Below are 26,846 nucleotides of genomic sequence, written 5' to 3' on the forward strand. Positions count from 1 at the left end.
ACCCACGGCTATGCTTGGTATGGTTACTTATTATTAGTAGAGATAGTGATGCCAACTCCTTGCAAGTACCATATTGGCCAAACCTAGACATTAGGTTGGCCCAAAATAACACATTATCTGCTTACAGCTGTGCTTAAATTTATTAACATCTCTTTAAACTGTTCCTCTGAGACACACACATTATCTGAAAACCCGGGGGCTCACTTTAAAATTATAACCAAGGGTGTTTTTTGCAATATCAGATTTAGTTTTTGACGTAGGACTACGTCTGTGATTTCTATATTGGGGTACACTTTGTGAAAACCAAAAATGGAACATGTAACAAAATTATGAAAGATTTTTAACGTTAATAACGCAGCTACCCCTGATCTAATTCCAACAATTTTATCACCAATCGATCAGAAATGTTTCTACGCATCTGACTTTATCATTTGTCAAAATGCCACTATTGAAAATTGCACCAATGTGCAATTGTTGCTATGATAATTTAAATTATCACCGATTGCCTGCGAAAAGCGATTTCCCTAACACAGATTTCAAAGTGAGTGGTGGTGTTCTCCAAAACACAACGAAAGGCTCCCGGCAAGCAGTGACCTGCAGCCCACATGAGCATCCAGGAGGAAGAAGTCGCGCCGCTATTGATGGGATCAGTAGCACTTCGTGAGTTGCTGTGGGCCATCTATGTCAAGCGCGTTATACTAAAGAGTATAAAAAGAGAGAACCCCACTCAAATTCCTATTCCTACACAAAACACAAGCTCCTGCTGCAGTTATGAACACAATAACAACAAATAAGATTTATTATATAAGACCACGTAGCCCTACGTCACTTGTAGTCTTTTACAAAATTAGACATTCCAATATACTGTGAATTACGTGGACTCTTAATTTAGTTTGAACTAAACAATTACATTTTTTTTTTCCTATGTTCGGGACCTAACACCACTGCGACCAGTAAATTGTTCTTTTGTAGTATAACCCGTGTCCTTAGTTTAGTGCATGTCATATTACTCCATCACTATTAAGAAATGATGAAGTATTCGATTTTTTTTACAGTTGCCACTCTTGCATTTATCGCAAGGATTCGACTCTAATTGAAAGGTCCCGCTATTTATACCCTTCGGAGTGTTGGAACACCATCCATAGGCGCGCCCCTTTGTCAGTCAAAATTGGATTCCTAAGCAACAAAATTAAGGTATGACACCGATAATGACCATGCATCAGAACCCTAGTCTTAACCACTTTAAACTAGGGACCAACGAATAGAAGATTAGGAATCACATAGATGAAGACAACTAACTCATTTTTTTTCCTTGTTTCAAGATCATCCTCTGTAGACAAAGCCGAGTCTTGTCACTATCAACAAGGCATAAAAAGTAGCAAGGACTAAGATGTGTTCCTTGGATTACTGAAAAATCTTGTTCCTCTAGTTTGAAGTAGTCAGGACTAGGAATCGGTGGTAGATCTAACATCCCGTAACGTACCATGAAAAGGTGATCCACCCACGTTACGGGGCAACAATGATGTTTATAAGCACCTAATATCCGAATAACGCTCAGGAAAGCTCCATTTTGATATATGCACTTGATTTTTTCAGGGTGTCCATTTGAATTCCTTTTTTCAATTCCCGGTTGTTTCCCGGTTATTAAAAAAAACTCTACCTTAAACAAAAAAGGCGTTCAAAAATAACCCTTTAGAGATACTATTTTGTCAGCAGAATTCCTCTACAATTTGCAGAGTTGGTAGTGGGTATTTTATACTGTAGTATTGAATACAGCAACGAAAAAAATGAACAAATAGTGACTTTAAAACATTAAAAAATTTACCAATAGTGACATTTATTGATCGGAAAGATATTAAAGATATGAATCTAATCTGTCGTTGAATGCGATCCGCTTTGACAAATATTATTAATTTTTAAACCACCATGAGCATTTTACAAGTTTTTTTTTTTCAAATAAAACAAATGGTTGAAAGATCTTATACATTTGTTTTCTTAAAATCAGTATTAATTGGACAATCAATAGGTTAATTTGTAACCTCCAGTTCCTCTCACAGTACCCTTTTTTCTGACACGATTTTTTGGAAACCAACCGGTGAATAAGTTGAATTTAGATTCAGATCGCGAATTGGTTGAATTTTGGGATGTGAAAGATTGAACATAGAAATTTATTAGGAAATCTTGAAAAAAAAAAAAAAAATTAAGGCGCAGAGAAAAAGGTTCAACGTCTTGAACAAATTCGGCAATTTTAAAGCGTCTCGAATATAGAAACTTTTGTAAAATTTCAAACATAGACAAATTTTCATATCTCTGTAACCTAGACAAGTGTTCGCGTAAATGGAGCGTATCAATAATTGTCATTATTCTGGCAACAGGTAAATTTTCTCGAAAAATCTCGGTTCTCAAAAAAGTTGTAAGATACTGGTATACATAATAAATTTATATTTTTTGTTTAATTCTGGTACTTAGTAATTCGTTATCTTTAATTCAGACAAATTAAGAAAGCATAGAATAATTTACGACATATTAGAATGTAAGTTCACAGTCCGAGAAACATTTAATGATTCTAAGATATAGAAAATATTTCATGATTTTAAACATAAATTTTATCTAAAATCTGGGATTGGTAATTTGCTGATTCCAGACTTGTAGAAAATACAATTTGATGGGCTGGGAAAAGAATTTCTAGAAAAAAAGAAGCTTCTACTACATGATTTTTCGATGTTTTCCGATACTAAAGCTTCCGGCCTTCAAAGATTTATCGAAATTCAGGTCTTTGAAAAAAAATCTCTAGCGCTGGAAAAGTTTCCAAGACCATTTTACAACATATTGGGTTTGGAAAACTTGCAAGATGACGAAGAGATATTGGAACCAGAGTTTATTTTTTCGAAACCTCCGAAAATTTGTGATATAGAGATTATAGACAATGAAAAAATTGTGTATCCTACTTTTTCATGAAGATAACGGACTTGAAACAAATGCAATTTGGCCATTCTATTTAAAAATTTAAAAACCTGTTTTTTGGTTTTTTTTTTCAGTTGTCTAACCTAGTTTTCCCAGTTTTATTGAAACAGTTAAATATGGTAACATATCCCAAGTACCGCCACAAGTTTTATCGCATGATAAAACACAAATCCTTACTTGAAGCATAGATTATTATTTGGCTTAATTGTTGACCCTAAAGAATACAGTATGTAATATGTAGTAAGGTCAAATAATGTTATTCTCATTTGGGGATTGGAATTGAGAAGAGAAATGCAAGGAAATTCCAATGATGATTTTTTAAATAATCTTAAAAGAATTTTTACAGGATTTCAAGAGTTTAAAGGATTCTTCAAGATCAAATTATGGTCTACAAGACTAATACCCCGTTCACATTGCAGCGTATATCACGTGATATACGCTGTCTTACAATGAGCACTCATACATCTAGTTTTCACTGGAAATCCTATGTATGAGTGCTCATTGCAAGATAGCCTATATTACGTGATATAGACTGTAATGTGAACGGGGTATAATATAAAATCAAAATGTGTTACTTGGGATGAGTGTATAAGATCTTTCCCGGTGCAATTTGGTTTTTCCCGGACACCCTGATTATTTCTTCTAATAATTCGTATTTATTGACCGTTTGTATATAACATTGCAAATAAATACATAGATTCTAACGGACATTTGTAAAAATACGACTATTTTTGCTCCAGGAAATCTTGAATAACTTTTTATCGCTCATAGATAGGTACATTTCTTAGCAAAGCTGTTAATAACAAAATGTCCAATCAAAGCGTTGTATTAAATCGCTGATAAATCTTATTTTGATACCCTCATTTGAAGAGTGAATGTCAATATGCACCCACAAAATCGAAATTTCTGTTAATTGAAAAAAAAATGTCTTGAAAAAACGAAGCATCTAGCAGGCTGTGACAAATTTTTCTCATATATTTTGGAGCCCAAGTTGTGATACAGTTGTAACGAATATGAAAAATCGACTTTTATCAAAAATCTCATCTCAGTGTTGCCGCCATACGAAAGTATTTTTTGTAACACCATTTAGCTATCATTTGGGGGTAGAGCCCCCAGGTTTCTACATAATGTGCTTCTACATAAAGTGTTATTTTTAGCCACCCTACTAGACATGTTGTAACCGTTTAGTTACAATGTCCTAGGTTTTAATGTGTGCATGTTGTTTCGGGAAACTGTAGTATTGTTTTAGTGTCAGTGTTGGGTTGGTAGGATCAGTAGGATTGTTGGTAAAATTGCTGTTAATTGAAATATGTATAAGTTTGTGTTAGTAGCATTAGATTGAAATTGATATTTTTATAAACTTAATTGGGCGTTACAGGATCGAACAAGTGTTGTGATCAACTGTGGTAGAAAAACTGAAGGCAAAGGAAAAACTGAAGGCGAAGGACGACCTCCTTTTTCCGTTCAGGTAACTGAGTTTGACCAAATTTGTTTTTGGCTTGGTTTTAAACAACCATTTGTCCTTCAGGACCGTTTTTATTTGTTCCACGGATATCCTCACGCTCGGCAAGTTTCAACCAATGCAGTCCTCTTGGTCTAAGCTCAAGGACCTTCCACTCTCCAGCTTTTAATAGCAAGAAAGGAGAGCATCCTCGGACTCGGAAGTTCTAATAGTTAAGGGGAAGACCCTTCTCGGCTCGACCAAGGTGGCCTTGTCACGGCCAGCTGATATTTACCAATGAAGGGAGACGCCATTGCCAACAGAAAAGGCTACTTTGGTAGCTCAAACACAAGCCTTCGATCTGCCATTGTCGTGACCGCAGTTCTAGTCACCAGGCGCCATCTTCCAGACCAGTTGAAGCCATCGATCTGCCATTGCCGACGGAGTGATCAAGCCACGGACCGCCATCGCGATTAAACAACATCGGCCTCAACGCAATCACCACCCGCGTGCACTCGCCATCGTCCATCAAACACCACCGACACGACCCACAATAGCCCAATAAAACCATCCGCACCATAATGCCATTTTAATAAGTTTCTAGACTTTTTCCATCCACACCTTAGCTATCAATTAATTTCACCGTTACTAGAGAAATCCCACAGTTTCTGCAAACTTTGTTCCACGTAGCCCCTCCGAATTGCCCAGTAGCATGCCGGCCCTGTGGCACAGTTCAGGGTCTCATGCTGCTGAGCTAGTTATCCGGGAGTCTTTGTTGAGCCACTAAGGTGAGTTTCATCTAGTCTCAATGTTCCGGGTGCATGTAGAAGCGCAAACCCCTTAAGGGGGTAGTCCACTCTGTCGGCATGAAAAATCGGTCATCTTCACGAATTTTTTTTTAGGGTAAATAACGATCAATTAAAAAAAAAGGAATGCATGGTTTTGTCAATTGAAATGTCCTCTTTAATTGAGATTTTTTTTTGGCGCGGTTGTATGTCTCCTGTAGCCACTGCACCAGGTTCCCCAGGAGACCTCCCGTCTAAGTCGTTGCAGGGCGGGACGTCTGGCGGTCACACCACTGGAGCTGGAACAACGAATTTTTTTGTGGTTATTCTCTGATAGATGACTCAGTCTTATACGTAGTCGTTTTTGATTTGGTTGAAAAATAAAAATTTGGCTGTACCCTACAATTGGAGATAAAAACTTGCACCAAAAATCAATTTTTGATTCTTTTGAAAATCGGCTACGTACAAGACTAGAAAAAAAGGTACTTAACTCGAAAATTCAATCACCATTTAAATCGAATGAGCCGTTTCTAAAACACAGCGCCCGCGAATTTTGAAAACATCGTTTAGAGATAATCGCGCAGCAGTTGGAACAACTAAGACACGCCGTTTCGCCGGTAACGGGCGGGTACTCCGAGCGCTCACCTGAGCGCGCTTGGAGCGTCTGGACACGAGTCCACTAATCGACCTATAAATTTGGAACGATGTCACTTGTGGACTTGCGGTCAAGTCTATGTCAAAGTAGACATTCCAAAGTATTTTTTAAGCCAAAAAAAAAGATTTTTTGAAATTTCCAGAGTGGACTACCCCCTTAAAAGACATATCAAATCACATGATAAGTTCATTGGTGTTCCTATTGAGTATTTCCATGTTTCATGTAAAGGATGATACGGTCAAAATTTGGTCAAGGGTAAACGCGTGGAAATCGGTGAAATCGTTTATTTAAAAAATCAAATTAAATTTCTTTTTCAAGTTCAATTAGTATTAAATTCAGGAAAAATATTCAGTTAGGCTTCCGCTTTTCCAAATCCGAATTGCCGGGCCTTACGCTTGACCCCTGCCATCAGATTTTGTACAGCCACCTTGTCCACCTTCTTCGCCGCAGAAAGCCAGTTTGCCTTGAACTGCTGCTCGCCCTTAGCAGTTTTTTTGGTCTTCTTTAGGTTCCGCTTGACAATAGCCCAGTATTTCTCAATTGGGCGGAGCTCTGGCGTGTTGGGAGGGTTCTTGTCCTTGGGAACCACCTGCACGTTGTTGGCGGCGTACCACTCCATGGCCTTTTACCATAATGGCAAGATGCCAAATCCGGCCAAAACAGTACGGAACAACCGTGTTTCTTCAGGAAAGGCAGCAGACGTTTATTCAAACACTCTTTCACGTAAATTTCTTGGTTGACAGTCCCGGAAGCTATGAAAATGCTGCTTTTCAAGCCACAGGTACAGATGGCTTGCCAAACCAGATATTTCTTTGCAAACTTTGACAGTTTCATGTGCTTGAAAACATCTGGTACCTTTCCCCTTCCTTTTGCCGTATAAAACTCCTGTCCCGGAAACTGCTTGTAGTCGGCTTTGACGTAGGTTTCGTCGTCCATTACCACGCAGTCAAACTTCGTCAGCATCGTCGTGTACAGCCTCCGGGATCGCGCTTTGGCCGTCGTATTTTGTTTATCATCGCGATTTGGAGTCACTACCTTCTTGTAAGTCGATAGTCCGGCTCGTTTTTTGGCTCGATGCACGGTTGTAGACGATACACCCAGCTTATTTGCGGCATCTCGGAGAGAGAGGTTAGGGTTTCGCTTGAAACTACCGGCAACTCTCTTTGTCGTCTCAGCGGCTTCCGGTTTTCGATTTCCCCCCGATCCAGACTTCCTGGCTGTCGACAAACGTTCCCCAAACACTTTAATTACATTTGTAACGGTTGATTTGGCAACTTTTAGCGATTTTGCCAACTTTGCGTGCGAGTAGCTCGGATTTTCGCGATGCGCGAGCAAAATTTTGATACGCTGCTCTTCTTGCTTGGACGGCATTTTGACAACTGAAGAGTGAATTCCTAAATCAAAATAGGAGCAACATTCTACACACACACACCTTCAAAATGAGGGGTGTTCAGGTTTTTTAAATGCAAAATTGAAAGAAATACGTCAAGTTGATATTGACCAAATTTTGACCGTATCACCCTTTACTTCTATTACAAACGTTTGTACATATTCCGGATCCTCCGAAGAGGGTGGTAGATTGTCTGACTTGGGTCAAAACCCGTCAAAAGACTACTTTCTCTAGAGTACCATAATATTTTTTTGTGTAACCAACACTCAATTTGATCACCAATGGTTCTGATACTGAATGCTTATACAGGGTGTCGACTCAACGAAGAAAACAAAATTCCCTGATATTCCCTGATTATCCAGCAATTTTCAAAAAAAAATCCAGTTGCACTGCCTACCTGGTTTTGGAAACACAACCTCATCAACTATAACTTTCCTTAGAGTATATTAGTGCTTTATGGACACTTTCATGAAATATCACACGGACCTCTGAAGAGTGGTCCAGTACAATTTCAAATTAAATAAAGCGTTCCATACATTTTATAGAATTCAAAAAAGGCATAAATCTCGTGTTGTCAAAAACGGGAAGGATCCGAATTCTACCCTAGGGGCATAAATTCATCCAAATCTCCTTCATCTTCATGGTGACCAGCAAATCTCGATTAGAAATTGTCCCGTTTTTCTCCCGGAATTTTGGATATTATCGCGGCTTAGGTATTTAATTAAGCACAAAACAATGCGATTAAGCCGAAGGTTTTTTTTTTTTTTTTTCCTTTGGTTTGTTTTTTCCGTCGATCTTGTTTTCCGTGCTGAGCACCAATGCTACCGACGTGCCAGGAAGGCAGCTCCAACACCTGGACCCTACCTATCGATCCATCAACTCATGAACCGGGGACCAACGGCTTTACTTCCCATCCGAAGGAAGGCGTGATCAGAGATGTTATGCCTCAGAACATCCAGGCGGCGCCGACTGGGATTGAACCCAGGCCTTCTGGGGTGAGAGGTAATCACGCTTACCACTACACCACCGGCGCCGTTAAGCCGAAGGTTAAATGGCTTATTTCTAAGAAAGCTGGATCTTGAATTAAGGATCTGCGACAGGTTCGAAGTCTTCACAATTTGTATATATTTCGCTCAATACTTTTATTTGATTGTTCTCAAACCTTTTCTTTAGATTAATTTTCTTTCACAGAGATCTTTCCAAAATTCTTCTTAAATAAATTTGAAATTCTATATGTAAATCCCTTTATTTTTTTATAATCGCACAAACATTCTCTGTACAACACTCTACAAAATTCTTAAAATTCATCCTTTCTTGGAATTTTGAACTTTTTCTAAGAGTTCACTTGAGTTTATTTTTTTTTTATTTGCATGAAATTCTCCATAGAATTCACCTCAGACCAACAATTGAAAAGGACCTATTAGCTTTTGTGAGCAAAACTTGCAATCCCTCTTCCCTGTGAACACCATCTGGCAGGGGAAATTCTCCCGCCTAGAATTGTCATTTAATTTTGCTCAGAATTTATACAGAAATTATACTCGGACTTATTAGATCTTTGCCTAATTATTTTGGAAATGTAACCTCAAAATTCACGTTCCTTGGTATTTTTCAAGAATCCTGAAATCTTGTTCACTCTTGGGAGATCTAGTAAAAACTCTCCTGGAGGTTTTCTTAAAGATTCCTAAAAAATATTCTCTGAAATACCTGGTGTTATCTCAAGAATTCATTCTAAAATCTGCTCAAATTTGTTTTAAAAAAACAATTCTAAAATTTTCTTAATAATTCTTCAAAGTGACTGTAGTTATCCCAAACATCTAGACCAGTTCAAGGGTTTTTAAATCTTATTGTTTTCGGAGAGAGTACGAGGTATATTTTTCCAGATTTGTCAACTAAATTCATTGGATTTTCCCGTCGACTTCAAATTCCTGCTTTTTCCGGTTTTCCCGGTTCACTGGTCACTCTGCATTTCACATATGAAACACTTGTTTTTAATCCCATTATATTTGTTTTGCCTTGAGCAAATTATGAGACCCAGCTCCGTAAGAAAATTATTGCGGATAATATGCTAAACCAAAAGCTAATTCGCGGGCGGATTCCTCCGATGGGAAATAGTCAAAACAATGCTTTAATCTCCAAAATTATGTAAGGTTACGTAATCTAAATTGCAATAGCAGCAATATTACCATACGAAAATTTTACTGTGAAGCTTATTTTACAAGCTAACCAGGTTTACGTATCTACGTATCTTTGAATCATAAAAGTGCTACTCCAAGCAATAAAAAAAAAACTCCCAAGCAAGACCATTATCCTAAATTGTTATTTAGTTAGTTCTCTGATCTAATCAAGCTGTTAAGAACACAATAAGGAAAAAGAACTAAAAGTATTCAGAAAAAAATCATTATCTTCTCTTAAAGCTGGGTTTAGATATCAATTGATCAACTTATTGAATTCAACTGGCTTGAACGTGTAAACTATGTCATTTAACTGTCTTCTTGAATTGAAAAAAGTAGAACCAGGCTCAACTTTTCAAGCCAATTGAATTCAACTGAGTTGATCAATGACTTGTCTTGTCTAGACCCAGCTTACCTCTTAACCATTCTTGCATTTACGCAAAAGCGCACCAATGCGCTCAAGGGATTGATTTTTGTTGGACAAAGCTGGATCGAGCAGACGCAGAATCTACTTGAAGATTAAATTTTGTCAGACGCAATTAGGTATAACGTCTATTAAGAGACCCACATTTTCATAAGCAGCTTAATTTTGCAACAACTTACTACGTCTCAACGGAAATGGAACCGAATTTTTATCTCGGTTCAACTCAGGAATGTGACATCACGCAGTGGGAGCTGAATTTATAATAGGCTCAAAATCATCAAAATACCCTTTATTTGAGTAACTTTTGGTCCACTTGCGAAACTGCAATATCAAGCATTGAACAACCACAACTTTGCAACTCTATTTAAATAGAAACTCACAACTTGAAATAGAAAATCAGCCTCAAACTACAACGAGTAATTAAGATGTTTGAAACTAGCGAAGTCAGCCATACTTATTCATTTGTTTTTGTTATAAAGAAATATTTCCCTGACTTTGAATGAAATTCCCTGACAATCCCTGATTTTCCAGGTTCAAAAAGGAATTCCCTGATATTCACTGATTTTCCAAGTTTTTCCAGGTAGTTGACAACCTGTTATACGTTTTAAAGTGTCGCATACTGAGATTTGGCCAAAGTCAGATACTCCAAACGTCTGCGATCCATATATGAATCAGTTTTTTTTTCTTTGACAGCGTAATTTATAGCCATTAGCATAGTTCATCACGGAAAAGAGACTACTGTAAATCAACTGAAATCACACCTTTATGAATAGTAACAGCAATGGGTTAGCTTACCTGCAGCAGTCCCAACTCGTACGGCTTACACGTACTGGTGTCCTTGTCCCAACCGCAGTACGGATCCTTGACGCAACGGTAGCAGCTGTCGTACCTCCGGTTGCACATGGCCAGATCAATCTGCTTGACTCGATAATCCGTAGCCACGTACAGTGACTTCCGCGTCTGGCTGATCTCCATCACCTGGATGGCTTCATTCTGGGCGATTTCGAAGATATCCAGCAACTTGGACTTGGACTCCCCGTTGAACAGGTAGTGGACGATCTTGTAGATACGACCGGCGTTGGTCCCGATGTAATAAACCGTGTACTCCTGATTGAGGATGTCAATTTTGATCCTGCGGAAATTAGAATAAACAGCTCGTTTGTAATTGGATTCACATGCAAAGCAACGTTCTAGCTTAATTAATATTTATTTCAGGTCAGTGGGTTCCAACAATCAACCATTGACGTGTGTTTTTTTCCACGAGCAAACAATTCCTTTAACTAATTGTAGAACCCACAATTAATCCTGACAAAACCACGACCCAGCTGATTGCTGCTCACAATCCGGTGCAACCCAGGAACGGAATTTCGACCCAACCGTCCATCATCAATAAAAGCAACAGCATCATGTGTAGGTATGTATAGAGGTTCATTAATTTGCGGTCAACAACGGCGATAGTGCCAATGGCAATGCATGGCAAGTGGGTAATCCACTGCAATCAAATTAAAAACCTCAAAAGCACACATGACCTATCGAGGGCACCGCAACGAACAAGCGCCAGTGGAATGTTCGGTCTAATGAAGCGCCTAATTGTTTCGACCGACCGGTGAAATTTATCCAATTAGCGAATTTGTTGCGTACGTTCTCTAATTGTGTACCGAAAAGGTTGCTCCGGGTGTTGGTTGCGTTCAAGATTCGTTCGTTATTTGAAAAATAATTTGATATACTTACTTATCCACGACCAGCTTGGTGAAGACCAAATCCCGCTTGTAGAAGACCGGATTGTTGTGTTCGTGATTAACGGCCTTGTCCATCAGCGGGTGGGACCGGATGAAGTTTAGCACCGAGTCCGGCAGGGTCGAGGTATCGTTGACGCACGTGCCCGGCCGGGGATCCGGAATCTTCGAGTTCAACACCGGAAGCCAGGCGGAATTGGATGAAGCTTGCTCCTTGAATTTACCTACGCGATGTTAATCAACAACAGTCGAAAGCAGGGAAATAAATCACAATTTAGTTTTGGCTCCAGACGCGTCTACGGGGTTTAGGAGTACTGTTTTGGAGCACACCCCATGTAGGAATTGCTACGCTTCGCTACCAACCGACGACGATGGTATAAATCAAAGGCGATAAAATGTGAGAAAACGTCTACCGGACCAGTTAGTAGCGGAAATATTTCATTCTTTTCCCCATTCGCCCATGAGTGTGGCGGGGGGACAGGAAAGCGAATGTGGCTTCGTACGCAATTTAAATTAATTTACGATGTGGCTTGGCAATCATGTGTCAGCACAAGATGGAGACGCGTGGAAGCCAATCGCGTAAATATGAACAGTCCTTACCTGCAAAGGCTGCATGCACTTCCCCAATGTCGAAGCTGCAAACCGCCGAACCGACCAGCCCATTGGTGCTCGTAGTGAATGTCGCATAGAACTTGGTCTTATCCAATGGCAGCTGGTACACATCCTGAATCTCGTTGAAGTAGAACGGAAACTCGCCCGAGATGCTACAGTTGATGCGGGCCTTCAGATAGGTGGCCCAGTTCTGATTCAGGATGTTCTTGCCACCGGTGTCCTTCTTGCAAACGCGGGCTATCCTGGAATATACAGCCTTCCCACAGTTGATGTACTCGACGGCCGTCTCCCGGAAGAAGAAGTACACGTACTCGCCGATGTCGAACGCTCCAACAAAGTTCGGTTCTAAATGAGAGGAAGAGAGAGTGGTAAACAATGTCATGATTAAAATCCCGTTCTCCATGGATCATCATAGACTGGTGATTGATTCCTTCTGATAACTTTCCCCCTTTTTCCAGACAAAGAGTATCTATTGCTACCCTGCTAATTTGTACAGATTATTAAAATTTCAAACAAATCTCTTGTTTATTTTTACATGTTCGTCTGTGAAACGATCTGATTGAAAATCTTGCCTCAATCAGGTATACTAGACAAAGAGTTCTGCGGAATGCAAGGATAACCGATGGGAATAAAAAAAGAGAAGTCAAATCCACCGTTTTCTAGTCGGTTAGGAGGAGGACAGAGGGCTACTTTTAATCAATGTGCCATCAAACGTGCTTTCCAACAGACGTTTGCTAGATTTATCCTTCGGAGAAAGTATTTTGTTGCGGTTATTAATTCGCAATGACGGGGAGTAATCATTGTTATTTCTGCTGATGTGAATTGCTTCCTGTAGTCAGTGATAATTATAATTACTCCAGGATATGTGCTAGTCAGAAGGGAAAGCCACTATCCAGGCATCGGGCGACATTTTTACCCTTCTTACAGAGTGGGTATTGGACTGATGCAAATTTTGAAATTTTCACTTCACTGTACTCAATCGATTCCAAATCGGGTCTTGATTAACCTCCCAAAATTTAAACTCATTTGATAAGAAACTGACGTGGCGCAAATCATTTGAAGTTTATACGGAAATTACTATGATAAGGGGCTGTGTCAATTCACCATAGGACGTTTCGCCGAAGGACGTTTCGCCGAAGGACGTTTTCCCGAAGAACATTACACCGAAGAACATTTAGCCGAATGGGTCATTCCGCCGAATGGGTCATTCCGCCGAATGGGTCACTATTCGAAAGAACTGGTCTTTAAACATGAATCATTGCTTTAAATCAAAAATATTGATTATTCAGAAAACAACGTCATCAGTACAATTCGAAAGAACTGCTCACGTTTAAAAGAAGAAAACATTTCTGCAAATGTAAAACATTTTATTCAAAAATTTCCGAAATCACTACGAATTGAAAGAACTGATCATGTTTAAAGGAAGGAAGCATTCCTATAAATCAAAAATATCTATTATTTTTTTTTTTTTTTTTTTTTTGTAAAATTTTTATTGGTCTTAGAAGTATAAAATGAATTACTCACATAATTGATTCATGCTTCATTATCTAACGCAAATTCTAGTCCTGTTACATCGATTCTATCATTAATTGAGTTAACATAGAAGATGTAAGTTGCAAATAACTTCATTATTCTAATTCTAGTGTTTAATCCAATGTTTTGTAGACAAGGTTGGATAAGGTCATCAAAGGTAAGTCGACGCCAGCTATTCAAAATAGCGGATAGTTTCCTCTGTAGTAGTGTCCATGCTTCCGCTACACGTCTACACTCGCTGAATTTATGTTTGAGGGTTTCAATTGCAGCACCACAATGAGTACAGTCTTCGCCATTCGATCGACGGATTTGGTAGTACAGCTTCCTGTGTTCCACTTTCCGGTTAATGATCATATACAAATCACTCCGCGTACTGCTTGGTATTTTACGAGAAGAGATGCAACGCCATGCTCGCCTCCAGTTAAGATTTTGGTTCTCACGCTCCACTTTTGGTACTTCTGTTTGGTCAACATAAAACCTGTGAATGAGATCGGAGGACGGATTTTGTTGGATGATTGGGGAGAGCTGCCTGTATTGCTGGCAAAGCAATCTGAGGTCAGGAAGATCTGCAGGAATAGTTTGACGGTCGACGATTTGGTTGTAGAGGTAGGATTTGTAGTATGGCAACGAATTGATCTCATGAAGATGGCGATTAATCATGAGAGTCTTACATTTTAGAGCTGGGATTTGCAGCTTCAATCCGCCGTCTGCATGATCACGTGCTAGCTGTTGGATTGGAACTCGTGCTGGGACTCTACTCCACAGAAACGTCCCCATAGTCGCTGTGATTTTTGCCGTATGCACACTGTACGGTGAGAGTGTAGACGATAAATACCAGATTTTCGATGTTATGAATGCGTTCAAGAGAGTCACTTTCTGGTACAATGTGAGTGAGCGTAAGGAGTGCAGCCAAATTTGTCGACTGAATTTTCCCACCATCTCATCCCAATTCAAGGTGATCATTAAACGGATGGAATTAGCGAATATTATTCCCAGGACTTTCACAGTGTTGACTGATTGTAGCCATGGTATTGATATTGGGTTCCCTTCAACACAGCCAACGTCGATTGATTGAGTCTTTTGCCAATTTAGCTTTGCACCAGCAGCCCATTCGTATCGTGTGAAGAGAGTTCTCATTGCTTCAATTTTCTGCACAGACGTACAGACCACGGTGACGTCATCGGCGTAGGCAACAACGAGATCCTCTCCGCATATTTGTTCCAGCCTACTCAACAGAGGATGTAGATATAGCACGAACAGTAACATGCTCAAGGGGCAACCTTGGCGAACGGAGCACTGGATGGGGAAAGACGGCGATAGATGTCCATTTACGAGCAGTCGTGACGATGATAGAGCTGAGATTTGGGAGAGCAAATTCACCAATTCCCGATTTATTCCGAGCGAGCACATGGTTCGATACAAAAACGATTGCCGTACACGATCGAAGGCATGATCTAGATCAAAGGAAATTAATTTCCCCTTCTGTTTACGTTGGATCATTCTTGCCACTCTATCTTTCAGGGAGAGAGTGGCTTGAAAGATGTTACGACCCGGGTTTGCACATTTCTGTCCATCACTGAGAATCCGGTGGACTCTCACTACGTTTTCGAGCCTTGCTTTCAGGATGCGGGAGAGCATTTTGTAGTCATAGTTGAGCAGAGATATTGGCCTGTACGATCTAGATGTATCATCGGTTCCTTTCTTTTTAACCAGAACGACCACGCCGTCAACAAATTCAGGGGGGAATCGGCCCGATATCGCTTCGTTTAGGATGAGATTCAACTCACGATGGATGACGTCGAAGGTCCGAGAGTAAAATTCTTTCGGGATGCCATCCGCTCCCGGTGATTTTCGGGATGCGCTAGTTCTGATCGCTGTGAAGATTTCAGTTGTGGTTATCTCGCTCATACAAGCCGCATTTATCTCGTCGTTTTCCGGAATAACTCTCTCACACTCGAATGTACTTTCGGCAACCTCGGGTTCCTCTTCGGCTGTGTACAGCTGTTGGAAATATTGGAGCAAGTGTTGCTCTATGTCATCAGACCGATTTAAAGTTTCCCCTCTCTCGTTCTTCAGCTGAGTTATCGTCGTACGTTTCCTCCGTCTTTCACCAAGTTGGAAACTAGAGAGTGCCTCTCCTGCAATATAGGTTTCGTTGATGTGCATAAACATTTTGGTGAAATTTCGTTGCAGCGTCAGCATTTGTCCCTTGATTTGGTTGATAGTCGCCAACATTGTAGAATCCGTGTAGTACCTGTCGTATGCTTGTTGTAATTTCCCGTAGAGTCGTTGATGTTCTCTGTGAAAATCATCATGAGCTATTTTGGATTTCCACCGATAGAATGATTTTATTTTAGGTTTCGCATATGACAACCACCATGCCATCCATGATGGGTAGACTCGGCGTTGACGAGTCCAGTACTGCCAGCGATACTGGAATTCTTCGATGTTTTCCATTGTTAGCAGATGCGGACGTAGGCACCAGAATCCACGACCGCGTTCTCTGCCAAGGTGGGGAAGGCAGATCCGTGCTGTGACTGCTTTATGATCCGAGAAAGAGCACACGTGAGTGCCGGCGGTACGTAGATGATCGCAGAGTCCAGCACTGACGTAGATGCGATCCAACCGGGAAGTCGAATTTGCTGTAATAAACGTGTGGCCAGGTACGCCGGGACACAATTTTTCCCACACATCCCGCAGCTGCAGCTGTTGCACTGTTGATTTTAGGGCCGTGCTACCATTAAAACTCGTGGCATCGCATTGACGCAGTACACAGTTAAAGTCTCCTGCAAGAATCACATTCGGAGTGTTGTGGCGGAGGTAATAAGCGACGGTATTATTGAGGAAACGTTCTCTCTCAGCCCTGTATTGTGTCCCGCTTGGTGCGTAGATGCTAGCAATTGTGGTGTTGTTGATGCGGAGAGTTACCAGTCGACCGTCCAGGCTCTTCTCTACATGGGAGAAGTGGATGTACTCTTTCAGAGCGATTGCTGTTCCTCGTTTTGCTTGATCGACATTACAGATAACGTTGTACCCAGGGAGCAAAAGTTGGTTATTCTCCACCTCTTGGAGAAAAACGATATCAATATCTAGAGTGCGGAGGAAAGTCCGGAGGGCGTCAAGTTTGGTCTCGTTGGAGATTGTGTTAATATTTATTGTAGCGATATTGTAGCTGACGTGCTCCATTGTTTACAAATGAGGGTTTTCATCTAACGTAACAACGTCACTGTCATGACGCAGTTTTTTGGCCAGAGGACGTTTGGATCTCCTACTGTTGTTTGATGAGGTAGACTCGTCGGTTTCGTTTCCATCGTTGCGTGAATTCTCTCCCGCTTTCGCTTGACTCGATTGTGTTGTCTCAGATCGTGGAGCTTGCTGTGGCTTTTTGAAGTATACCTTATCACAATTTGTCGGCTGGATGTTTGGAGGGGCTGGCATTTCAGCAATCGGTTGCTCAGTTCGTTTTAGTGGTATTGTTACACTGGACATTATTTTTTTAGGCGGTTGTTCGCTTGGCGCTCTCGATCTGGTCCCAAAGGACGTTGAACTTCCCGGTTTTGATTGTACGGGGTTATTCAACTTTGCAGCAGCCGCTTGTTTGGCAACGTTTGCATATGACGGCTTTGTCTGATCAGCGGCCAGTTTCTGGATAAGAAGTTTTTTATTTTGGATACAGGAGATCCCGATATGGATGAGCTCATTGCAGTGACGGCATGTTTGTTGTTGGCCAGTGTATGAAACGGCTGTTGATTCTCCGTCGATGGTGACGTCAGAGGGGATATTCTTCTTCACCACCATGCGTGCAATACGGACACCCGTGCCAATGTTGTCAAACATATATTTCGAGTCCCACATCACTTCTCGAATTGACAGAACATCACCGTATTCTGATAGAAAATTTGTAATCTCTTGGTCTGTTACGTCCTCCGATAGATCGTACAGTTTCACGTCGACACCTCCGTCCTCCATCCACATCCGGAGATTGTAACTAATGTTGTCCACGACGATTTCGTGCTTGCCGTTATGTTCATCGACTACTCTCTGTGCCACGGCGAGATCACTAGCCTTCACGAAAGCGCAGCCGTGAGTTCTGCTGCACTGAATCCGCTTGACTTCTTCTCGTTTCATACCGAGTTGGGTACCAATGAAGAGATGAAGCTCTTCATACGTTGGTTTTTTAGGCACCTTCGCATAATCGATGCGAAAAGTGTTTTCGCGCCGATTCATGGCGAAGCCGGTACCGTGTTGACGAAAAAGAATAAACACGATAGGCCCGACGGTGCCTGTATAACTACTTCGACCGAGAGAAAGGAAAAAAAACTAGAAAAGTAATCTGTGTTCGACTTCCGCTGTCAAGCTCTAGCGAGAACGCGTCTGCTTTGCTCAGAAGTTGAGCGCTAACTAGTTATTTGAAAATTGCTGCAATCTGCACAACTCAAAACATCTGCTCATGTTCAAGAGAAGAAAGCATTGCATTTGAATAGCTTGCAAGGTTGAAAAAATCAAACCTTCTTAATCTTTTTTCGTGAGTGATTTCAAAATTTATTGAACTTTGAGAAAAGTTCTAAACCGTAGAAAATGGCTTGCTCTTCGGGGAAATGATCTTCAGCAAAACGTCCTACGGCGAAACGACCTTTGCCGAAATGTCCTTCGATGAAATGTCCCACTCTCCTATGGGTAATCCAAATGGAAGATCTTTTTTCAGCCTAACGTAAATTTTAATAGTTATTAATTGTTTAAGATTGATAAGATTGATAATATTAAAGGGTGATACGGTCAAAATTTGGTCAATATCAACTTGACGTATTTCTTTCAATTTTGCATTTAAAAAACCTGAATACCCCTCATTTACACCGTGTGTGTAGAATGTTGCTCCTATTTTGATTTTGGAATTCACTCTTCAGTTGTCAAAATGCCGTCCAAGCAAGAAGAGCAGCGTATCAAAATTTTGCTCGCGCATCGCGAAAATCCGAGCTACTCGCACGCAAAGTTGGCAAAATCGCTAAAAGTTGCCAAATCAACCGTTACAAATGTAATTAAAGTGTTTGGGGAACGTTTGTCGACAGCCAGGAAGTCTGGATCGGGGGGAAATCGAAAACCGGAAGCCGCTGAGACGACAAAGAGAGTTGCCGGTAGTTTCAAGCGAAACCCTAACCTCTCTCTCCGAGATGCCGCAAATAAGCTGGGTGTATCGTCTACAACCGTGCATCGAGCCAAAAAACGAGCCGGACTATCGACTTACAAGAAGGTAGTGACTCCAAATCGCGATGATAAACAAAATACGACGGCCAAAGCGCGATCCCGGAGGCTGTACACGACGATGCTGACGAAGTTTGACTGCGTGGTAATGGACGACGAAACCTACGTCAAAGCCGACTACAAGCAGCTTCCGGGACAGGAGTTTTATACGGCAAAAGGAAGGGGAAAGGTAGCAGATGTTTTCAAGCACATGAAACTGTCAAAGTTCGCAAAGAAATATCTGGTTTGGCAAGCCATCTGTACCTGTGGCTTGAAAAGCAGCATTTTCATAGCTTCCGGGACTGTCAACCAAGAAATTTACGTGAAAGAGTGTTTGAATAAACGTCTGCTGCCTTTCCTGAAGAAACACGGTTGTTCCGTACTGTTTTGGCCGGATTTGGCATCTTGCCATTACGGTAAAAAGGCCATGGAGTGGTACGCCGCCAACAACGTGCAGGTGGTTCCCAAGGACAAGAACCCTCCCAACACGCCAGAGCTCCACCCAATTGAGAAATACTGGGCTATTGTCAAGCGGAACCTAAAGAAGACCAAAAAACTGCTAAGGGCGAGCAGCAGTTCAAGGCAAACTGGCTTTCTGCGGCGAAGAAGGTGGACCAGGTGGCTGTACAAAATCTGATGGCAGGGGTCAAGCGTAAGGCCCGGCAATTCGGATTTGGAAAAGCGGAAGCCTAACTGAATATTTTTCCTGAATTTTATACTAATTGAACTTGAAAAAGAAATTTAATTTGATTTTTTTTAATAAACGATTTCACCGATTTACACGCGTTTTCCCTTGACCAAATTTTGACCGTATCACCCTTTATGGCATGATCAAGCAGCTGTTTTGTGGACAACTCAGTATTTTACAATGTGACATAGTAACAGAGATGCCAGATTTACAGACATGTCTGTGAATTTACAGACTTTTATTTTTTTCACAGACATTTTTTTGGTTACAGAATTTTACAGACTTTTTAGTTTTTTCACAGATATTTACAGACTTTCGTAATCAAGAAAAATTTAAAAATTTATTTGATTACACTTTTTAAATTCGCGCATATTCAAATCCACTACACAAACGAGCTGTCACTGTTATAGACGGTCATAGTTATAGACCTGTCAATGTGCTGCCATGTTGTATCCAAAACGAACATTGGCCGGTCTATAACTTGGCTGTCTATAGTCACTATCACTGAAAATGTGAATGAAACGGACATTGTGTTTCCATCCTATTCCATCTTTTTATTCGAGAACACCCACCCCCAGGATGCAGTTTTAGTACTGAACAAACCAGTCATTTGCGCCGTTTTGTACCTGAATAAAAGTGGTAAAAATATGGAAAAATTCGAGAAAAATCAAAAGGAACCCGAGAGGATACCCCATAACGAACTTTTAAAAAGGATCAGGTAAGCTTTAAGCTATGTTTGTTTCATTTCTGAGTCTCAGTAATATATTTGTGTAAGCACTGCTGGTCCAAATCGTTCCGATGCTTCATCCAAACCCGCTGGTCAGAATCAATCCGTCGATGATCCGAGTCGATCCATCGCTCCTTCCTCGATTTAAGCTGTTACGCACTTTTTCTCTTCCATAAATAAATTTCAATGATGTTTTATGGAAAATCAATATAAATACTTGCACTAATCATTATGTTGAGTTCCATGTGATTTAAGGTTCAATTTACTTTGATGCATTTTCAAAAAATTCAAAAGCAGTTTTTTTCAACGCATTATTTCGGATTGCTCACGTCATTTTGTTTAGAATAGCAAAAGGAATCGAATAGTGCAAGCATTTTGCAATCTGAACTAATGCGTTGAAAAAAACTGCTCTTCAATTTTTCGAAAAAGCATCAAAGTAAATTGAACCTTAAGGTATCGCACGAAGCATTTCGGTGCATGTCAGAATTTGTCCACTTCCCGGGGGTAACCGGTACATCTGAAAGAGGCCATTGTGATCATTAGGTCTGAATTTGTCCACCATTGATCTTATAGTAAAATTCTAATGTGATCTGAGGTGTCGCATGATGAGTTTTTTAAATATATCTGTGGAATCTGGAATTGACATTTTTGTTCATATTTTCGGGAAAAATCAATAGCGATCTATGGGGATCTGAGTCTATTGGTATATGACAGTTGTCTCTCCGGGTCTTCGAACGAAATTGTGTTTTTCAAGGGATATCATAGCCTTTCGGTACACCTTGGTGTACGAGAAACACAAAAAGGTTGGTATCAGCAAATTGTGTTGTATTTAGTCAAGTTTTTCTCCCCCAGGTGAATAATTATTTTGCAATATGCAATGAATATGTTGCTTGATATACAGTGCATCTCAAAAATTATCGTACACCCTAGAAGATTTTTTTTAAATATGGTATTTTTTAAATCGTGGTGATTGAACAGATGTTTTTTGATTTATTGCTATAATTTTGGTCTTTATTGGAAGTTTGATTTATTTTAGTAAAACGCTCGATTTTAAATTGTTTACCTAGTGGACGAATTTTAGTGAAATAAGTCGCAGATCTTTATTATTTAATCGTAATAAAGATCTGCAACATTTCAAAAAGTTATGTTCATTTTATTTCAAGAAAATTAGGTTTTTCAAGAAAAAGGCGTTTCCTTTAAATTGCTCTAACTTTTTGTTAACTCATCCAAATATACTCAATACTGATCCAATAATCGATAAATGTATACTGAGTCAGCTGCCAAAAAATTCAGAGACGGATCTTTTTAACTTGTGCTTTTAGAGCCTGTACGATCAATTTTGAGATACACTGTATCTTATTTCAAAACTATATTTGAAAAAATTGTTACAGCAGTGTTAGTGTTTAGCACCAATTCATCGTACTTGGCTTCGTTATTCAGTACTCTCCATTTCTCGATGATCTTTATTTCGATTCCTATCTGAATCGTTCCAGCAAACCAGATCCTGATTCATCAACACTTTCATAGCTTATAAATTGCTCTTTTTATTATCGATTTCTCCATATTCAAGTGGTGGAAAGTTGAATATCTCACTAAGATGTGCTCGTTCTTCCACTGCTGGCGTGCAAAAGGACCAGTACTAAGCAACTAACGGATTTTCACACTATATGGCATATAAGATCGACTCAAATTTAAGTTTAAATTATTCAAACTCTAGAAAAAGTAGTTTACTTGTAGACTGAGTAAAATTATCCACGCTTTATAAATCTTTTCGAAAATGACAAAAAACGACGAAAAATTTACTTATTCCAAAAGTATATTAATTCATATGTACATCGAGATGTTGCTCCTATTAGAAAACAAATTCCTGTAAAAGCTCAGAAAGTTTTTCTCATTATACTGCCGTTATACGCATAACTTTCCCATGTTCTATGCAATCCTTATGCACCGTGGAACTCTTATGCGTATAACGGCAGTCTATGAGTTGACTACGTTTTCAAGAATATGAATGAACTAATCTCAACTTTGAGTCAACCTCATTTGTCGTGTAATCGTAATTTATCTTCTTATTAATTGCTTTTAACGTGTACGGCGTAAATGGATGAATTCCCAACTTTCAATTAATTAAAAGCAGCTAATAAATCATCACACTAAAGCTTCATGTTAGCATTTCCAACCAACTCTGAAAATCGTTAACTTTGCATATGAAGTAACATAAAAACACTTTGAATGTAACAACTCAAGGCGGGAGTAGCCGTCAACAATGCTGATAATGGTACAGCACGCAACAACCACCCTACTGCTTTCTCATTGAGATGATCACGTTGGTCATGACGAGAGGAGCAACACAATAGTTGGGTAAAGAAGAACTGCATTATAACACACCATCGACTGGAAATGCTCTCGCAACGTGGGGCTTTAGGTAGTGATGAAAACGTCGCTAGAATTCCACAGCCGCAGTCAGTTTATGAACAAAAAGAGGGACGCACATTTTTGCCTGTAGACTTGGAGACATACTTCAAGTCTCCGCGTACATCGTACGGGTTAGGCAAAAATGTGCGTCTATCTTTAAAAACTGTCGCATTAATGGCCCTTCGCTCATTTTCAACTTCTATTCAATTTTCATACTGCCGTACTCTAACGGAACTATCCACCTACCCTCTTCTAAAGATCATTCTCTAGCTAATAAATCATCACACTAAAGCTTCATGTTAGCATTTCCAACCAACTCTAAAAGCAGGTCTTTTTTGCGCGAACATGGGTTTTACTGACATTTCAAATTTCGAATCTATTTCATGACCCCCCTCACACGCAAAACTTCTACTTATTTAATGCAGCCCAATTACAGACATTTCTGAAATTCACAGACATTTACGCAGACTTCTGAGAAAAAAATCTGGCATCTCTGAATAGAAGCCATGATGTTTGTGCTCTATTCTACACACCAGAAACACCAATGCTGAACAGTTGATTGAGCATAGTCATATGACAGCAGTGACTTGAATCATTAATAAAATTTGTTCTTTACATTTGATCGAAAAGTGGTCTTCAACAAAGTTGTAGCTGAAAAATGATCTACAAGCACAGCTATCATTTTCAAAAGCAATGTGTGGATTTTGAGAGCGACATCAACAAAATAAATTGGTTTTCCCAAAGTTATTTCCAAGTAAACTTCATAAGGTTTATGCCAAGTCTGTTTCTTAATAAATTAATGCAAATTTTGGGTGGCTAATCAGTACCCGATTCGGAGCCGTTTGTGCACCGTGAAGTGAAAATTTCAAACTTTGCATCAGTCTAGTAGGTATACACATCGCTTGAACAACTGACTTTCTGTCATATAGGAGAACTGGGGATAAGATGAATATCCTAAGGATCGTTATTGATTAATGGTCAATAAATACAGCATTTTTCTGATAATAGCTTGATAAGTGCTTGACTGGACACTGAAAAAGTTTACAAATAACAAACAAAATACGTAACGTTTGATGCTGAAAGTGAATAGTGAATGAGTGAATTAGTCAAAGTTATACAGATTAAAAAAACAACGTAGGACCACAGTTTTGATTGAACCATGCATAATCAGTGTTCGGAGAAATTAAAAAAACTCAAAATTAATGCATGAGTTTTGCCTTGCAAAATTCAACGTCGCAAAAATCACCGATGGTTTTCAGGGTCAAAAATTAATTTATTTGTATTTTGGCGTTATTTATTGTTATGACTATTGTTTGGGCATCAGGGTTTGGAGAACTAACAAAGCATGCCCATGGTATCAATTGACGTTTGAGTGGTTTTTATGAGTTTAAAGTTGGAATGTTTTTGCGACGTTATGAGTTATAAAAGTATTTTCCAAGAAGTGCCTAACAACTTTTCCGAAGGTTTAGTTTTAGCTTTTCAAAGATCGATGTTTTGGATTAAATGCCACTGTTCCTGTCAACTCTGCCGTTGTACCAATGAAAGTCAGATTCAAAACTGAAATAATTTCGGTGTTGAGTATCTTATCCATTTGGTATGTTCAGATGAGTTATTCAAAAACAATTTCTCAATTTCATAGGCATAGTTAGAGAGAAGGAGGGCCTTACTATACCTCTCCCCCATCACTCATATAAATAGAAGTAAAGCTTCAAACTGAAATAAGTTCGGTGTTTCTGATCTTGTCAAGATGGTATGTGTCGGATTTCTGCATTATACAATTCGTTGTTTTCTTCACACATGAACTAGCTACACTTTTCTATAAACTTCTCTTTTCAACATCGGTCTAAAAACTGACTCCCTCATCAGAAGACGCGAAGGCTTAACACATTCGCATAGTCGATTTTCTTTCGGTATGTTCTCTCAACTAACCGATCTGTTGCCAAGCTTTCTCCCTTTCTCTGCTCTCACAAAACACGATACGCTCTATCACAGCGCAACCCGAATCGATCAAAGTAGACCATTCTCTAGTTTTGTCTAGAAACACTGGAATAAGAGACCAGCCTCCGCTGAATTTGGCCACAAGATAAACATTAAAGCAATCCTGGCATCACTTGCATTTGTAACTGCTTGCAAGTGACTTCGCCAATGCACCGACGAGTGAGTTCATGAGTGATTATTAAACGATTTTAATACTCCTCCCTAATTGAAGCAAACCATTTGTAAACATTGCAGATTGGAACCGCTTTTGACAGTTCAATTGGTATCATAACAGTGTCTCCGCTGGTCTCTTATTCCAGTGTTTCTAGTTTTGTCTAGCTTGCCTTCGGAAAGCTCATCGGTCGGATTCCTTTTATTTTTTTATGAGCATGACAAATACCGAACGCCAGATCAGCATGGATCTGTTTTCCGAACGAATCCGAAAGCTCGCGCAACTTTGTTAATGCGATTGCGGACGACAAAATTCAATGCAAAAGGAATTATTTATTATTATGATTTTTTTTTGCATATGTACATTTCATTATTATTATATACTACACATTATTTCTAGACCTGTGCGCCGATCAAAATATTTTCGGCGGCGGCGTGATATGTTATTTTCTGTCGGCGGCGGCGGCGTGGCGGCGTCACGCCGTTTGCTTTCGGCGGCGGCGGCGTGGCGGCGTGGGTCGGCGTGAGTTTATTCCAACTGATTTAGAAAAAAAAAAACATACATTCCAAACCAATCGCACATGGACAAAAAATGCTACCCATATTTGATTTCATATTAGTGAAAATCGATAAAAAAGGAGATCACTCATAGTTTGAGTAAATTTTCCGACACTTCCCCGGGGAAAACTTCTCGAATATGGGAAAAATTAAGAAAATTGTACACAGGTTAGAAGTGTACTAGAAGACAGATTAAAACCACAATCAGTTTTCCTCATATTCGAGAAGTTTTCCTCGGAAAAGCGTCGGAAAATTTACTCAATCTATGAGTGACCTACGATTTCGCGAATTTGAGTAACCTGAACTGTCATGCTTCGTTAGTGTGGTGGCCAAAATCAACAGAGGCTACTGCACAGAAGAAACTAGCAAAACTTCAACGTCTAGCATGCAATTGCAACAACGGGTGCGGTGCGTAGCACCCCATCAAAAGCATTAGAAGCAATCCTCAATCTGCTGCCCTTGCATGAACATGTGCAACTAGAAGTGGAAAAAAGGGCTCTAAGGCTCAAAAGATCTAAAAAAGTAATGCCTGTTGATCTTGTTGGTCATCTAAGCATCTTACAATACTTCCAAACAGGACCATTGATGAGTATGAATGGAGACTGGATGAAACCAGAGGACAACTATGAAATTCCCTTCAACGTATGTGAAACTGGTGGTCCTAACGTTCGTCAAGGCTCAATTATATTTTTCACAGATGGCTCAAAAATTGGAATACGAACAAAATTGGAATATGCAGGAATCTTTGGCCCCGGGACAAACATTTCAGTTACGATGGGACATTTTCCAAAGGTGTTTCAAGCGAACCATACTGTGGAATATCATACTGTACGGTAAAAATGAAACTCAAATGCTGGGAAGAGCAAAGGGTGATGGCCAATTGCACATGCACAAACTGCAACCAGTCGAAAATATTTATAACTCCTATTATAACATACACCAAAAAGCTCTTAGAGCTCAATAACAGAGCTCTTAGTATATTCACTGGTCTAGTAACTGGGCACTGTCCTAGTAGATATCACATTAAGAACATTGGTTGGGTTCGTTTCTGTAATTTGGAACGTGAAACCTCGGAACATCTGTTCTGCTGTTGTGGTGCATTACACAAGCGCAGAACCAAATTTCTTGGAAGTATTAGCTTACAACCTAGTGATATTTAGTCTGCAAATCATGGAAATGTAGTTGGTTTTATAAACCATATTATACCGGACTGGGAAAAGATGTGTCCAGACAATTATCTGTCTACTTGTTAAATAGTGGTCGATTTGCATGATACAAACAGCAAATAGGGGTACCAGAAAAGTTCAATGCACGGAGTGGTTTTACTTTACTCCCCAACAAAAAAATAAATAAATAACTGAACT

At 39.8% G+C, this 26,846-nt stretch overlaps 1 protein-coding gene across 2 annotated transcripts in view; it reads right to left on the bottom strand.

Moving 5' to 3' along the window:
• Sema2a (Semaphorin 2a) overlaps positions 1-26,846 on the bottom strand; it is a 389,227-nt gene that overhangs the window by 14,894 nt on the left and 347,487 nt on the right. For both annotated transcript variants that reach the window (XM_065222817.1, XM_065222816.1), the window contains exons 9-11: positions 12,167-12,523; positions 11,562-11,790; positions 10,626-10,962 (exon numbers count right to left, since the gene is read on the bottom strand). In XM_065222817.1, the coding sequence (XP_065078889.1) occupies positions 10,626-10,962; positions 11,562-11,790; positions 12,167-12,523 (923 nt within the window). The remainder of the gene's footprint in view (positions 1-10,625; positions 10,963-11,561; positions 11,791-12,166; positions 12,524-26,846) is intronic.

The sequence above is a fragment of the Ochlerotatus camptorhynchus genome, unplaced genomic scaffold (genome assembly GCF_037179485.1).
Source record: "Ochlerotatus camptorhynchus isolate MF236.1 unplaced genomic scaffold, CSIRO-AGI_Acam_v1.1 ptg000178l, whole genome shotgun sequence".
Taxonomy (NCBI): Eukaryota; Metazoa; Arthropoda; class Insecta; order Diptera; family Culicidae; genus Ochlerotatus; species Ochlerotatus camptorhynchus.